This window comes from Mycosarcoma maydis, chromosome 5, assembly GCF_000328475.2.
Source record: "Mycosarcoma maydis chromosome 5, whole genome shotgun sequence".
Taxonomy (NCBI): domain Eukaryota; kingdom Fungi; phylum Basidiomycota; class Ustilaginomycetes; order Ustilaginales; genus Mycosarcoma; species Mycosarcoma maydis.
Genome location: NC_026482.1, coordinates 752,658 through 768,574, shown reverse-complemented (window position 1 = coordinate 768,574; position 15,917 = coordinate 752,658). Strand labels below are relative to the sequence as shown.

The 15,917-nt window shown below is 54.6% G+C and overlaps 7 protein-coding genes across 7 annotated transcripts; 4 read left to right on the top strand and 3 right to left on the bottom strand.

Annotated features, from left to right (window-relative positions):
* Positions 1-230: 230 nt before the first annotated feature.
* Positions 231-2,276, bottom strand: UMAG_02291 (uncharacterized protein; the record flags this gene model as incomplete). The annotated part of the gene is made up of 1 exon (XM_011390315.1): positions 231-2,276. One exon carries the CDS (start codon positions 2,274-2,276, stop codon positions 231-233), a length of 2,046 nt encoding a protein of 681 aa, XP_011388617.1.
* A 672-nt stretch (positions 2,277-2,948) lies between these two features.
* UMAG_02290 (uncharacterized protein) lies at positions 2,949-3,623 on the top strand (the record flags this gene model as incomplete). The annotated part of the gene is made up of 2 exons (XM_011390314.1): positions 2,949-3,353; positions 3,429-3,623. 2 exons carry the CDS (start codon positions 2,949-2,951, stop codon positions 3,621-3,623), a joined length of 600 nt encoding a protein of 199 aa, XP_011388616.1.
* Positions 3,624-3,767: 144 nt separating this feature from the next.
* UMAG_02289 (uncharacterized protein) lies at positions 3,768-5,618 on the bottom strand (the record flags this gene model as incomplete). The annotated part of the gene is made up of 1 exon (XM_011390313.1): positions 3,768-5,618. The coding sequence occupies one exon, from the start codon at positions 5,616-5,618 to the stop codon at positions 3,768-3,770; it is 1,851 nt and encodes a 616-aa protein (XP_011388615.1).
* A 638-nt stretch (positions 5,619-6,256) lies between these two features.
* Positions 6,257-6,877, top strand: UMAG_11405 (uncharacterized protein; the record flags this gene model as incomplete). Its single annotated transcript, XM_011390558.1, has 4 exons — positions 6,257-6,299; positions 6,395-6,496; positions 6,610-6,702; positions 6,813-6,877. The coding sequence occupies 4 exons, from the start codon at positions 6,257-6,259 to the stop codon at positions 6,875-6,877; spliced, it is 303 nt and encodes a 100-aa protein (XP_011388860.1).
* A 1,604-nt stretch (positions 6,878-8,481) lies between these two features.
* Positions 8,482-10,136, top strand: UMAG_11403 (uncharacterized protein; the record flags this gene model as incomplete). Its single annotated transcript, XM_011390557.1, has 3 exons — positions 8,482-8,630; positions 8,741-8,936; positions 9,039-10,136. The coding sequence occupies 3 exons, from the start codon at positions 8,482-8,484 to the stop codon at positions 10,134-10,136; spliced, it is 1,443 nt and encodes a 480-aa protein (XP_011388859.1).
* A 540-nt stretch (positions 10,137-10,676) lies between these two features.
* UMAG_02286 (uncharacterized protein) lies at positions 10,677-11,666 on the top strand (the record flags this gene model as incomplete). The annotated part of the gene is made up of 1 exon (XM_011390312.1): positions 10,677-11,666. One exon carries the CDS (start codon positions 10,677-10,679, stop codon positions 11,664-11,666), a length of 990 nt encoding a protein of 329 aa, XP_011388614.1.
* A 137-nt stretch (positions 11,667-11,803) lies between these two features.
* On the bottom strand, positions 11,804-15,658 carry UMAG_02285 (uncharacterized protein; the record flags this gene model as incomplete). The annotated part of the gene is made up of 1 exon (XM_011390311.1): positions 11,804-15,658. The coding sequence occupies one exon, from the start codon at positions 15,656-15,658 to the stop codon at positions 11,804-11,806; it is 3,855 nt and encodes a 1,284-aa protein (XP_011388613.1).
* Positions 15,659-15,917: the final 259 nt, after the last annotated feature.

Below are 15,917 nucleotides of genomic sequence, written 5' to 3'. Positions count from 1 at the left end.
CTCTCGGCATTGCAAGCCGTAACGCACTGGTGTCGACCAGACAGCTGGATCCCAGCTTCAGCCTGACTCCTGATTGACCTTCTCATCTCACCAGTGCTTGCGTTGTGAGTCAGTCAACAGAGTTTGTCCGATCTTCGAATCCCAGGCTGGTCGGTATACATTCGACACACAACTCCAATTTAAGATGGCGACGAGTATCGATTCTGTGATTCGCGGACACTCTACTGCTCTCACACAGCCACCGCTACCCCGCCCTTTCTGGAATCACTCGCAGCCCAAACGCGCTTCCACCTCTTGCCCTCGGCTTGCACCGCCACCGCCTGCACTTCGGCAATCCCCAAATCGATGTCGATCCAGCTCACTTCATGTCCCCTACCCAATAGCCCACTGAGCACCTTTTCGCTGTACCCGGTCTCGACGCTCAACTGAGTCGGCAGCAGCTGATGATGCAATCTAGGCGCCTCGATGGATTGACTCAGATCCATTCCCCACAGGTAGAAGTTGAAGATGGTTTGCAACACTGAGCTGAAGATGCGACTTCCTCCACTGCCACCCAATACCAATTCGACTTGGCCGGAGGCGGATTCGATGATGGTAGGACACGTGGATGAAAGGGGACGTTTGTGTGCTTCTGGATAGTTGTAAGGGGAAGGCGCAAGGCCGAATGCGTTGGGGACACCGGGCGTTGAAGTATCGTCCATTTCATCGTTCAGGATGACACCTGTCGAGCGATCCATGACTCGAGAACCAAAGATGAGGTTGACGGTCGAGGTGAGTGCGATCGCCATCCCGTGCTGATCGACGATGGATAGATGCATGGTTCCGTGATCGTCGATAATGTCGAATTTGGGATGGTAGTAGTCGAGCGGATGGGTTCGATCATCTGTAATGTTGGGCACGATTGCAAGAGCTTCCGACATAGTTGGGATCTGTGACATGCGTTCCAGACCGGCGCTAGACATGAACGCTGGGTCGGCCAGTTCGGTTCGCTGGCCAAACCCAAACTTGAGCGCTTCGATGAATCGATGCATGTTGAGAGACGTCACTTGACCGATCGAAGTGAAATCGGGGATGAGCGAGAGCATGTTGAGTATAGACAAAAGGATGGGCCCAGAGGTGGGTGCATGGGTGGTGTAGACTTTCTTGCCAAGCCAAGAGCCTTGGAGAGCGGGTCGAACGATCACCTTGTAATCGTGCAGATCTTGGAGTGTTAGAATGCCGCCGTGAGCTTGGGTTGTTCGGACCAGAGATTCAGCGATAGCTCCGCTGTAGAAGACGTCCGGACCATGGTCTGCGATGCTTTGCAATGTTTGAGCGTAGGCAGGACGATGAAAAGTGTCGCCTTCCCTCTTGAGTTGACCCGTGTTGTCGTCAACAAAAATCTCTCTCCAGACAGGTTCATCGTAGATGAAGCCACCAAAGAACGATAGGCGTCTCTCCAGCTCCTTGCTCACAGTAGCCGACTTGGCCAACTCGACGGACGGCTGAACCAGCCTCTTCCACGCCAGTCTACCATATCTCTTGTGCGCCTCTTGCAGCCCTCGCAGTTCTCCGGGTACACCTACAGCCAGCCCACCGAATTGAGCTTTGGGCACGCGTCCAACATACATGGTCTTGTTGGCTGCTGCAGGAGCAGTCTCCCTGAAATCGATGGTTGTATGCTCTATGCAATCCGGCTGCTTTGCACCTTTCGCAGAACAAGCAGAGGGGTCGCGAACGATCATAAATCCACCCCCACCGATCCCCGAGCTGAACATATTGAGAACTCCGACACAGAATGTTGACGCTACCGCTGCATCCACAGCTGTGCCCTTTGCGAGCAAAATATCCATGCCGATCCTGCTGCAGATCTCATTTTCGGTAGCTACGCCGGCCTTACGACCTGTCGCGAGGACGGCTGGGTGGCGCCGACCGCGTGGATCGGTGCCTGGCGGGTCGATGGGCAAAGACGGATCTTCGGGATCGTTGAATTCCCCCAACAGATTTTTGAGAACGATGGATATGGTGACGGCGAAGGTGAAGATGGCTAGTAGGACGAGGATCGAATTCCAGATGGTTCTGGAACGAGATTTGTGCGACGAGGGCGGAGCAAGGAGTTGGGTGCGATGTCGATGCGAAGGAAGCAGAGCCGAGGTTTCTGTATCAGGCGTAGCGGCAGCCGAGATCTGGCCATCGTTCGAGACAACTTCTTCTTGAATGGGCTCAATAGATCCTGCTTCCGAGTTGGCGGTGGAGCGAAGGCTAGATGGCCTGTGTGCGGATCTTAAGGCTGTCATGACGGGCCAGAGGCCGATAGATGCGACCCGACGTTATTCAGACCACTTTGGATGGATGATGTTGAGGTGAGGCAAGGCAAGAGCTCAATCAAGTGTCAAGTGGGAGATTTGTACGGTATAGCTGCGCCGACAGTCGTGAGTGCGTGAATTAGGATTGACGATGCGCGAATCGTGATTCACGAGTCGTGATTGTATTGCCGTTGTTGTCGTGAATCGTGAATCGTGAATCGTGAATCGTGAATCGTGAATCTTGGTGGCCGCCGGCGCATGCGTGATTCGACATGATCATCATGAGCGACAAAGCAACATAATTCCGAAACCATCGTGCTTATGATCCACGATTTACGATTTTACAATTTACGATCCACGATCCACGATCCACGATCCACGATCCACGATCCGGAGGCAGAGGTGTTAGACCTGGAATGTCCTACTCGACAGAATCAAAAATCCAAATCTAACAAACCACGGGAACGTGAAACTCACGACTCACGACTCGTGACTGACGGTGGAAATCGGGAAATGGTGACAAGACACAAGTCTGTGCTCGGCTCTGCTTTCATCGAAACGGATCTGCGAAGAAAGCTGCGCTGCTTCCGACGCTCGTGCCATGATCCCTTTTGACCGATTGCACTACCGTACCACCGCATCACACTTGGCCGTTTTGTCAGAATGATCGCACTTCGCACAGCCCAACGAAGCGTATTCGCGACATCGCGACGCTTCGCCTCGACGCAAGCGGGAGCCGTCGTGGAAGAAGCCGCCTCGACTGCGCGCGCTGCAGCCAAGGAAAACGTCGCCGAAGCCAAGGGAGCCATCAAGCACGCAGAAGGAAGCATCAAGGGCGCTGCCCAACAAGCGAAGGCCTCGATCCCTACTCCACCTGCTCCACCCATCGTTGTTGGCACCCCCACCATTCGTCGTCCCGTCGGATCGGTGCGAGGAGGCGTGCTCGGCTTCCTTTTTGGCTTCGGTATCGCTTCCGCATACGGATACTACTACTTGCTCAAGGAGTACAACGCTGCCTCCAACCTGATGCTGGCCAGCGTAGAGGAGCTGCAGGGCTCAACTGAAAAGGTAAGCTTTCCTCGCACATCATGTCAGTGTCCAGGAATGTCATGAGTTTCTGACAAAGCTTTCTCTCCTTAACAGATCACCGGCCACCTGCAGAGACTCAACAAGCTCGAAGCAGACCTCAAGTCGCTTACATCGCAAACCGCTTCGAAAGCCGAGTATGAAAAGAACAGGCTCGAGATGAAAAAGATTGTCGATGGCATCCACGACGAAGTGCTCGACGTCAAGAAGCAGGTTCTTGACCTTCCTCGTCCCACCAAGTACATGCAGTAGACACTCACGACTTTGTCGCCATCATCCAAGCTTCAGCAGTCGCATCGATGGCGCACGTTGATGCAATATTCAAACTCTCTCATCCATCACGAATCACAGTCACGATTCACGATTCGTGAATGTTTATTTCAAAATCGTGCAGGGTCAAAAGACAACGACGCCAACCATAGAGCCATCCTTGGCTACTTCGAGAACCATGCCTTGGCGGCCCACCAATCTTGTACTGAGATCAACAATCAGCTCGCTCGAAGAATTGTGCTCTCTCTCAGGGCTGCTTTCACTCGCGTCTCGCTTGGTAGAAGCTTGCCGGCGACCTGCCACGTCGCTCTTCAGCCTGTCGAGACCAGCGGATGAGACACCGCGGCTACCCTTGAATTCGGCACAGGTGCCACGATCCAACTCCATGCCGCGATCGTCTTGGCCCGTGCTGAGTGTGCTGTCAAAGTGGTCTTGGAATGAGAATGCTGCCGTTGTTGAGGTAGTTGTCTTGGATTTGCTCGTTGGCTTGGTGGCGGTAGACTTGTCGCTGGAAGCCCAAGATGACACGCGCCAAGGGCAGCGATTGTATCTCTGGAAGAGCGCATCGCCAGGTACATTGGTGTGGCAAACCACCTTTTCCAGACGTGGTTGTCCTGCTGCAACAGCATCATACGCTTCCGCAACCGAGCGCATACGTAAAGTGTTTGTGGAAAACAACAAGTCGATGCCCAGATCGAAATAGTTGTAAAAGAAGGCAGAGTCATCTGTGTCGTTTGTGTTCGCAAGCGTATCGTCGTTCAAGGTAGGGTTCTCGGAAACTCTCTCGCGCGCACCATGTCCACCAGCATGTCCAGCTGAAGCACCGTGAATACGCATCCGATCGTCTTCTTTGTAAAAGATGCGCTGCGGTTGTCCCAGCTCGCACATTGCGTCTTGCGGCGTGGTAACGCCGAGCACTAGCTCCACCGGGTGTGAGCATGTCTGTCGGTTGGGCGACGCGCTTGCTACACTGCGATCGGGAGTAGGCGATATTGCGCGAGAGACACCGCTCTTGGCAAAGTGCAATGAGACACTCTGCCCAGGCGTGATCTCAGCGTCCAAGAGCGCGGGACATCGAACTTGGATGGCATCAATGTCCAGCGCAGCACGGTCACGTTCACTGTTCAGGTGTAGATGTTCGCCAACTGCGGCTGTTGGTGAGAGCGTGCTCTTGAAAGCGCGTGCCGCTGGACGCACAAATTCACTAGATTGAACGGGAGACGGAATGGCAAGAACGTCATCCGGATTGTTTGGGTCCGTTCCTGAAAAGACATGCATGGACGCAACTGGTTGAAACTTGTCCACGTCCGCGTTCTTGGCTCCGTCGGGTTTCAGCACGAAGCAGAAGGCGACACCGGGATAGGTGAGAATGAACTCGGAGTGTTCTTTGTCTGCACCGATCCTTCCGCTGCTGGATGCGAGCGCGACCAAACTGTCAGATGAGATAAAGGAGGACTCTGGCCGGCCAGGATATGTGGGACCGAGGATTTGGTGCAGCGTGGAGCGATTTAAAGCAACCGAGGGCGACCTTGCAGATCCTCTTGAAAAGATGAGCTTGCCATTGTAAATCAGATTGACAGGACGATGACTCGGCTCCGAGAATGCTGCTGGGCCAGCTGAATGTGATGTTGCTTGAGACGTGCCAGTGGCGGACGAATCCAGATTTTCGAGCGTGATCATCACGAGACGTTGCGTTTGGCCGTTAAAGATGAGGTGCAGATTTGGCTGAATGAGCACGACAAGAGGTGAACGTCTGGGAGTGGTTTCATCGTAGGTGATGTTGATCTGAGGAAAGAGCGACTGGTTGGATCGAAGGTAGTTGAGGACATGCCAGAGAGAGTGGCCGAGCTTGAATGGACCTAGAGCGTAGGATGGGCGGAGGACAAGGTCGAGCCGGGGAGCGCCAAAGGACGACGAGCGATGGCGAACATCGCTGACACCCGATGAGGGCGCTGACGCGAAGATGGGGCTCGACATGTGGATAGATACCCAGAGTCACGAGGACAGACGAATGAAGACGAACCGCGACCAAGCGATCAGCGCGCTGTCGCTACTTGGGCTACGCAAGTCTGTGGAGGACGAGTAGAGACGAGATCGTATATAATGCTAGCAGAAAAGCATGAGCCAATGCAACAGTCTGTTGCAAGGTGGTGGTGGGACGATGGATGGGCTGTTAGTTGCTCGAGCTCTGAGCGTGTATAGCATGCGCTGGAGTAAAGTCGCCCAACCAACCAAACCACGAACAAACCACGAATGGATGTGCCGAGGCATGAGGCACGTCTGCAGCCAGCCACGAGCGATAAAGAGCCGTCACAGAACCACCATCGTGAATTCAGGGTCCAAATTGTTCAAATTCGCTCAGTCACGCGTCGCTCCGCAGCTGCGTAATGCGCCCGATGGCGCCCAAAGTCAGAGACGCGGTTTGGATTTGGCCCTTTTGCCCTTTCGTAGTTATCTAACAAACGGTTCACATTTGATCACATCGGATCCCACATTCGCACGCTCGCCACAATTGCTTCCCAACAGCACCTTCAATCGAGAGCGTTTGGAAACAAGTTGGATCTCTTGAACGCTTTGCCGCTTCCAGAAGACGATAGAGCTCCGATGTGGTCAATATGAAGGTCAAGGTCAAATCGTGGAACGCGGTTGCGTGTTGGTGTACGTTGCAAACATCTCGAGTTCTTTGAATGTCACAGACCAAACAACGCTGACCATTTTGCTCGGGTGACACTGTCATATACTTCTATGTGCAGTGTGGGATGTCAAGGACCCGGATGATATCTGCGGTATTTGCCAGAGCAACTTTGATGGCTGCTGTGCGAGTTGCAAAGAGCCTGGTGACAGTTGTCCTTTGTGTAAGTGCACTTATACTCGAGCCAAACTGAGCGCGAGCTGGTTTGTATGACCTAGCCACTGATTCAACTTGCTCTTGTTTTTTACTCCCTCTGTCAATCACTCTGAATGACAGTGTTTGGCAAGTGCAGTCACGAGTTTCATCTTCATTGTATCATGAAGTGGCTTCAAGACAACAATGGATGCCCATCATGTCGGCGACCGTGGGGTGAGTACAGTGCCGACCGAGTTTCCAGTAAATTGCAGAGGCTCGACTGATGTTGACAACGCATCTTGCTTCCGCCACTTGGATTGGTCCATGTCTCGTGCACAATGCAGAGGAGGTGGAAGGTACGACCATCGGCACCGCTGCTACAGCAATGACTGCGGCAGAGACCACATGATGCGTACCTACTTGGTGACTTGACTATGACCTCGGACACGACCGCGCGACCGTGTGTCCGCTGAGAGTGCTCTATCTATACCAAGCCGCTCGTTCTGCACCACACGAGATTCTGTCGTAGTCTGTATCATACGGTGGGTCGGCTTGCGACCGAATCCCGCATTGTACACCACCTTCTCAAAGCCGTAATTCTCTTGTCACTTTGAACCATAATGAAGAGAGGCAGTAGCAACGACCTTGGGTGCGAAGCAAGACGTGGGAGTGAGTCTATAGAGAACAAGATGCCTCCTGATTCGTGATATCTGGTGTTCTGGTCGTCGGTTACGTGGGTTCATGGGCGTGGGCTGGTGGCTCGTGGTTTAAGGCTGTGGAGTCACGGTGTTAGACCTGAATAGTACACAAACCAACGTGAAGGTCCGTGGTCGTGGGTTTCATGGTGGTTGCGACACGTGCCGCATTCGTGATTCGTGATTCGTGATTGCGGGATATTCGTGATTAATCGCAGCGGAAGACGACGAAGTTTGGTGCAATTCAAGGTTCTTCGGAATGGCTCGTGCTCGGCCATATTGCCAAAGTCGTGAGTGACGACTATGAGCCGCGAAGTAGGTTAAAAAAAACATTAATAATAGACACTGAGGTAGGCCTCTGCTCGAACTTGAGCCTGGTGCACCTGCTATGTGGCGAATGAGTCAGCCATGGCCGATGGCGATGGCGATACGGCGAAACAAAGAAAACCGAAGACTAAAATCCAAGCACAACATCGTGCATCTCGTAATGAAAATACTCACACTCGTGACTGAAACGCGAATGACGTCGTTTGACAGTCACCCCGCAAAACAGCTCGCTAAAGTTAGTCAAGTCAACGGATTCACAGTCGTAAGTGGTGACTGTGCGTGTGCTGCAATTACGAATGTTGAACTTATTCGTAATTTGGCCTTTCGGGAACCTCCACTTGGCAGACGTTGGTGCTTCCAACAGCGCTGTCGATACCGATCTCGACGAGCAGATGCAAGCGCCACTACGTTAGCTGACGCAGTGCAAATCGATGTGGACTGGATCAAATACTTGTCAGTAGTTGCCCCAAGCCAACCACTGCCACGGCGAGCAGCAAGCAGCGCCAAGGCAGCTTGCACGCTTGACTGTCAGAACATAAGGAGACAAGCTGCAATGCGACGTACACGGTGCTCAACAGGGTACCGACCTTGTGACCCGCTTTCACGACACAACTGAGTGCAAATGGTGAGAGCGGTGGATCACTTGCCTTCATACGTAGCATTTCTGAGTGAACAGCGAGTTGGAGTTCAGGCCCAGTATTGCAAACTCAACAAGCGCTGTGACGAAATAGCTGCGGTAAAAGATGCTTGGTGCCATTTCAGCCTACATTCCTCGCTCCGTGTCCATTTCGCCTTGGCAGTCTGATTGATGTCTACTCTGTGTGCCACGTTCCCTCACCGTGATCCACTTCAAGGTTTGGTGCATCTTCGCTCACCCACCTTGTCCCTCTACCACGATCATACCCTCCCCCTGATTTGATACCACAGCTTCTCGCATCTCTCCATTTGACTCCTCTTCTGACGCCGTCGACGCTATTCAAACATCCACATCATGGTCAAGGCTAGCTTCATCTCTGCTGGCTTGCTGGCTTTGTGCATCGCGATTGCTACCGCTCCTCAGCCTGTAGCTGGCGACTGGCTTCAGGATTTCACCAAGGGCGGAAGCCAGGCGTTTGACTCTGCTTTCAAGTCTTGGTCCGAGTAAGTATCAGTCGCACTCAGCTTTCGTCTGTTCCGATGATATCCTTGGTTCTCGTGCTGACGTTCGCTTTCGTTCTGAATTGACTGCTCTTCTTTTTGCACTTTGGCAGCTCTGACCTTCGCACCTATCTGCTTGACCGAGGCATCATCGCGCCTTACACTACGGGCGAACAACTTCGCCAGCTGGCCGTCCAAGACTACGAAAAGCTCGTCTCTTCAGCTTCGTCGGGTAATGCTGCTGCCAAGGCGGCTGCGTCGTCTCAACTGAGCTCGGCTTCGAGCGCCGCCTCATCGATCTCGTCTGCTGTAAGCTCGTACGCCGCGCAAGCCAGCCGATCGGCGTCAAGCGTAGCACTTACCGATCTCTATTATCCTTTGTCCAAATCTGCCGTTTCGTTGGGCTCACAGGCTTCCGCTTATGCCGCCTCGGCTTCGGCCTCAGCTACCAGCCTGGGAAAGGATGCGCAGGCTTCCGCTTCGAGCCTCAGCAAGAACGCTCCGGATGCGTCGAGTGTCTCGAAGAGCGCCAAGAGTGCCGCATCGCAGGCTAGCAAGTCGGGCAATTCGGTGTACAACGCTGCGTCCAAGAGCGGTAGCTCGGCCTACGCTCAAGCCTCGCAGGCGGTGCAACGAGCGATTGACGACAGCACCGATTACGTCTACTCGACGTGGAACGACAACGATCTTCGATCGTTCCTCGAATCGCACGGCATCATTAAGACCAAGACGCAGGCGACTCGCGATGAGCTGTTGACCAAGATGCGTGACGCTTACACCACCACGGTCAACGCGCCGTACGAGGCATACTCGAACAGCTACCTGCACAACTGGCTCGTCGATCACGGCATCGTCAAGTCGCCCGCCGAAAAGACGCGCGACGAGTACCTGGCACTCGCCAAGGACTACTACACCACCGGAACCGAAAACGTCTACGACACGTGGAACGAGTCGGATCTTCGAAGCTGGTTGATCAAGAACAATGTGATCAAGTCAGATTTCCAAGCCAAGCGCGACGAGTACGTTGACCTGGTGCGCAAAAATTACAACAATGCCGAGAGCGAGGTGTGGTCGAGCTGGACGGATAGCGACCTGCGCAACTGGCTCATCCAGAACGGCTACCTCAAGTCGGACGCGCAGGCTAAGCGTGACGAGCTGCTCAAATTGGCACAGAAGCACGCCAACGAGGCCAACAAGGAGGCCAAGGAGTACCTTTCCTGGAGCGACGCACGTCTGCGCGAGTACCTGCGCAGCAGCGGCATGCAGCTTGAGGCAATTCCCAAGAAGCGCGATCAGCTGCTGCGCGAGATGCGCGCTCGCTACACCGGTCATCGCGGCATCTTTAGCTACATCAAGGATGGTGTTCGTCAGGCCTACTTTGGCGTCCAGGATATTTTGGGCAAGGCCGAACAGGGTGCTGCTCATGCTAGCGTCAGCGCTTCGTCGGCGGCCAGTGCGGCTTCGGCTTCAGCTGCCAGTGCCACCGCTCGTGCCAAGGATGAGTTCTGATCCATGCCTCCCTGTTTTGTGCATCTCTTGTGTCGGCGGTCGTGATTATTCAGCCAAGGCGTGTATGCTGTTCACCTTTGTCTCGTTGATGCCACTCACAAAATTCCTTGGTGTAAAAACAGCTGCGGACCAGCTCACTGCTGACTGAAGGCTGCCGTTGCAAATATCAAATCACGATTCTTGAAGCAGTCACGAGTGCTTGTTCGACGCTGTGAAGCACGAGTGTGCAGATGTCGCGATTACAGAGTGTAGCGAGTAAGTGCTGGACGAGAGACAAATCATCAAGGTCGGTGGTTGAGGAACGCTGTCTGACGCGATGCGGAACTCGGAAATCGGAAACCTGTCAGGCTTGGTGGATTCCGATTTTTGAGGTGGATATCACTTGGGTCTGTGCGTCTGTGGTTGCTTGGCTGTCTACACTTAGGACTTGGACTCGCGATTGGTCAAGGGTGACAAGGTCTTGGTCGACGTAAGCCTCTGCTTCGACTCGGCCATCACAACGCTAGCGGCTCGAACACTGGCGGTGCAAGTGGAGCGACGATGGCGGTGAAACCACGGACGACGACGGCACGACCGTCTGGAACCGCCCGAAAAGCTGGCGCTCCTCGGTCCAGTTCCATTTCCAGTCGTGGCTCTGGCTCTGGTTCCAGTTCCGGTTCTGGATCCAAGCGTGCTCGACGCAAGCGGTGGTTCCATGCGCCACTGACACTACTCACGATGGTGGTGCTGCACTCTGTGCTGCACATTCTCGCATTTATCCTGCTGACCGAGCCGTGTCTGAATCCGAACTACAGCACACGTCTGCTGGACAAGATGCACTACTTTGCACTGCTGTCGACGCGTTCCGCGATACCGGCGAGCGAGTGGAAGGCGCGATTTACGAGTGCGGGCTTCCGCGCTTTGTTCGGCGCTGGCGTGATTCAGGTTTGGTTCACTGCGCGCCTGAGTGGCTACTTTGAACGCGCACAGGCGCAGCATCAACGTCTTGTCGCTGCACTCAAGCTGCAGAGGGACACGCAAAACACAGTCGGCATCGATGCTCGCTTCGAATCGCACGAAAAAGACGAACAACCCAGGATACCCAGCTTTGTTCGTCAGCTAGAGAGCGTCTCACTAACCATGCTCGGTATGCCATTCATCGCAGTCATCATCTACGTGCTCCTACTCGTCCTCGGTGCTCCGCTCCAACAGTACAAACAAACCGCCATCTTAGCCTCCCACTTAACCCTCCTCATCGCCCTACCCCTAATACACCTCCTCGGCCTCCCCGGCCTCCCCGCCAACGACTCCCCATCCGCCAACCCCTCCCATTGGTCATCCCTCCTGTCCCTCACCCCAAACCCCTCCTTCCTCCTCCCGCTCTACTACCCCCTCATATCATGCGCCTTGGTCACGCTCCTCTCCACCTCCGTCCTCGCTCTCGACTGGAACGTCTCCTACCAAACCTACCCCTTCCCTCTCCTCGTCGGCAGCCTCCTTGGCCTTGTCGTCGGCGACTTGTACACTGTCGCACTCATCCTCTTTGGCTAATTGCCTCACAGACTTTTTCATTCGAAATGCATCTAGCATCCCAAGATGGACTTAAGCTTCTATGATTCCATCAATGCGAATGATTTATGGTATATAAAGTTAGCATCCGGCTTTCCCAGCCGCCATGGCGATCCACATTACTTGGACGTTGAGCCAGGCGACACAGACGTTCGGTCCTCGTTCGGCACATCCAGTACCGCTTTCGGCGTCAACGTTGCGCTTGCACCGACGTTTGCGCTTCCCGCACCACCTCTTCCATAATGTCCAGTTGCACCTCTCCTCAACAAACTACTCTCGGGGCTCGGCGGACTAGTCGATGCCGGTGGTAGCGCCACACTTTCCATCTCGTCCTCCTTATCCCTCGTGATCTCGCGGCGCAGCGTTCGACTCGAGACAGGAGAACGCTTGGCATCGCGAGCTTCCTCTTGCTGTTCGCCTTCGTCCTTGTCCGAGCTTCCGAGTCGCATGGCAAAGAGATGCGGATGCGAAGTGGGACCAGGATTGCCCATACCTTCGCCCTTGGGTGCAGTAAAGTTCTGGAAGAAAGCGCCGATGCGAGACATTCCATCGCGTATACCTAATCCTCCGTGCCGGCGTCCCTCGTCATCATCATCGCTAGACGCATCCGAGTCATCACTGTCGAGGTGATAGACGCGCACATCGCGATTCAATTCTTTACCAGAAGATCCGTTGTACGTTCTTGACCGCCGCGAAAAGGCCTGTGCACCCGCAGCGTTGATCGGACCGCCGTGACGATGGCCAGGTTGACGGTCGTGCGACGCATCGGCAATGTCGAGCCATTGCACCGACGAAGAGTTGCGACTCATCTCCTTGGAGTTGTCGACATCCTGTCCCGAGCTAGAAGCGAATCGTGTGGCCTTGAGGATAGGACTGTTGCTCACGCCTGAAGACGCATGGTATGGCGCAGCGAGGCCACCACCAGCTGAAGAGGAACGCGGGAAGAACTTTTGCTTGTCCTCTTGCTTCGCTTTGCCCTTGTCTCCTATACTGCCGGGCGTACGGAAGCTTGAGGCTGGGCTCAGCTTGTGCTTTCGGGTCAAGGATGACCATGCTGGTTCCGAAATCATGACGCGCGGTGTCGTGTACGGCTCTGGTCTCGATGTTTGGTCGTCGACGACCTGCTGATCTTCGTCCGAGGCCTCTTCCTCGGAGTCTTTGCTTGTTGTCGACTTTGTTCCTCCCGACAACCCGATCTGTCCGACCAACACCTTTTTGCGCAAGTTGGCACGCTTCAACGTTGCCTCTCTGGATGTGAGCGTCGATTTTGAAGAAGGTTCTTCTTGTGATGTTGTGTCATGCTCCGTACCTTGAGCGCTGTGACTTCCTTCCGGAACCGACGAGTCCTGAGGACCGGCAGGGCGACCACCGGCGTTTTCACTGTACAGTGCGCTGACTACAGGCGGTGTATGGTTGCCATTTGTGTCGTCGTTTGACTGCGCAGCACGAGTTCGAGATGTGCTCGGTGGGACGTCACGGTTATTCTCCGCGCCTCGACGATCTTGGGCCCATGACATGGCGCCGTACATGAGGTTAACGCGATCCTTGCGATCTTGCGCCGACTCTTCCTTTGGTGCTTCGGCCTTGACATAGTGCTTTTGGTTCTTGTTCAGCCACCAATCATGCACCTTGTTCTCAAGCAGCTGTGAGATGGTCTTGGTAGAGTTCCACGAGGCAAAATCTTGGTTTGCTAAGAAAGCGAGCTCGCCATGGTGTTGGCGCACCCAATCCTGAGCAGGCGCGTCGGACGCTTCGAGTGCATCGCGTTCGCTGTCGGTCAAATGAATCACTTCAACCTGAGGGTCGTCGCAAAAGCTCTTCTGATATTCAAGCACCAAAGTGTGCCCTTCGACCCAGCTGCGCACTTTTGGCCAATCGTTGCCGTCCTTTTCATTGGAAGGAGGGCGATCGTGGTGTAGACGAGCTTGACCTTGATGGTCTTGTCGACAAGCCTCATCCTCTTCATCCGCTTGGATCCGGCCACAGATGATATCGCGGTCCATCGGTGCCTCTCCAAGGTCTTGCTCTTCTATGGATGCGCGCGCCCTCTCTGTCTGCTCTTTGGACTGGCTGCTGGCATCGTTCTTTGCTTGTAGCCTTTCGCGGTATCGACGCATTTCGACACAGTTGTCACCGAGGTAGTCGGCTGCAGGGTTCGAATCCTCGTCGCTACCTTGCCAGTCTTCGATGCCGTCCATGTTGTCGCAGAGACGCTTCGTTGGTGCCGCACTGCTCTCGGTTGCCTCTTGGGCATGGTTTGGGTCGGCATGCTTTTCGTTCCATTGGTCTCCGAGAGCTTGGGCCTTTTCGAGATCGCGCTCGGTGCGCGTGTTGAGCAAGCCAACAAAAGCCGGTTCCTTGTCTTGGCTGCTAGTGGAGGACTCTGGAGCCACGGTGGCCGAGTTTTCGTCATTGCTATCGTCGCGACGGAGCTCTTGTTCGCGGTAACCACCAATGGCACCACGCCCGATAAGGGCGAGCTGCTGGGCGGACATCTTGTCGGCACTGATATCGTCAGTGTTGATGATGACATCCTCGCCAGTCCTGACGCGACGCACGCGTCCCATCCAGCTGGGCTCATCGTCTCGCATGGAAGGATTGCGACTCCAGGTGCGTGTCAAGGTGTGCGCCCGTCGTCGAGCGTTTTTGCCGAAAGCAAAGAAAGGGATGGTGAAGCCGTGTACGAGGATGGAGCAGAGCACAAAGAAAAAGACGATGGGCTGGATGGTGAGAGCGAGTACGTCGTTGGTTGTCTGTGGCGGAGAGGGGATGTCATGGGGCATCAGAGTTCGACCGAGCGTGGCGATGAAGATGGCACCGACTCCGATGGGGCCAAAATGGCCGCAGAAGATGGCCTCTCTAAAGGTTTTAATGTCGGGGATAAATTTCCACAGCGCCAAGATGATGGGAATGCGCTTGGTGAGCAGAACGCAAATGGAAAGCACAATGAGTCGCCAGATGGATAAGCCGATCTCGGCGTCGACAAAGTCGTGCCAGGGGATGAGAGCGCCAATGTAGATGAAGGTGGCAATGTTGAAGAGCAGATCGACAATGTTGGAAAAGTTGGAGTCTTCGGTCTGCTTTGTGAACCAACCGTCCCAGGCGAAAGCGGTGCCGCAGGCGAAAGCGGCGAGAAGATCGTCGGAGCCTAGCAGGACATTGACACCCATGCTAGCGATGGCGAGCGAGATGTACTGCGCGACAAACGACTCTCGGTCGATGAGCTTGTTGCGTTCGGAGAAGCGGAGAAACTTGCGAGCGAGGTAGCCAATCAAGGCACCGAGAAGAGTGCCCAAGATGATTTCGTAGGCCCAGGTCTCGTAGAACCATTGGGCGATGGCGTGGCCAACATTGTCACGATTCTGGGTGAGGTAGAGGGCCAAGTAGAGAAAGGGGAAGGCGGCGCCGTCGTTGCAGCCGGACTCGCACATGAGCATGTGACGAACGTGGGCGGGTACATGCTTCTCGGCCCACGGACCGCCGACGACGGCCTGGGCCAAGATGGGATCGGTAGGAGATACACAGGCGGCGACGACAAGCGAGTTGAGAAAGTCGAGACCTGGAATGAGGGCATAGATGAAGCAGGCGGTGATGAGCCAGCCCCAAGCCATGACAGGGCCGAGAAGGATGGCGATCGACTGCCAGTGGCGCAAGAGGTACTTTTTGGGCAATTCGACGCCGATGGCAAAGACGGAAAGGGCGATGGTGACGCGCATGATTTCGAGGGTGATGTGATCGGTGTGAACACCGCCGGGAGTGACACCATCTTCGCCTCCCCAGCTGGCAGGATTGAAAAGGTTGATGGCGATGGGCCCGACAATGATGCCGAAAGCGGCGGCAATGGGAGCTTCACCGAGGTAGAGACGCTCTTTGATGAAGAGCGAGAGGTAGGAAAAGATGCAAATGAAGAGGCCAAGCCCGACGTAGACAATATGTACGGGCGTGACCTCGAAAGGGTGGAAAGCCTTGGCCATGGTGGTGGTTGTTGGTCAGACGAGCAGCGAGTTAGGCCTTTTCAGTGGTCAATCGTGTCGAGGGGGAAAGCGACGTTGATAGGAGAGAGAGAGGGAGGGGAAAATAGTCGATTTGATGCATACCCATCCAGTCTTAGAATCTAGTATAGCGTTCAAGAGTCGATGGTGATGACATCCGGGTGATGTGGAGAGACATTCCACGTAGTGAACGTGGTAGGATGCGATGGAGGAGGATAGAAATGGAGCTGCCTAAGCTGTC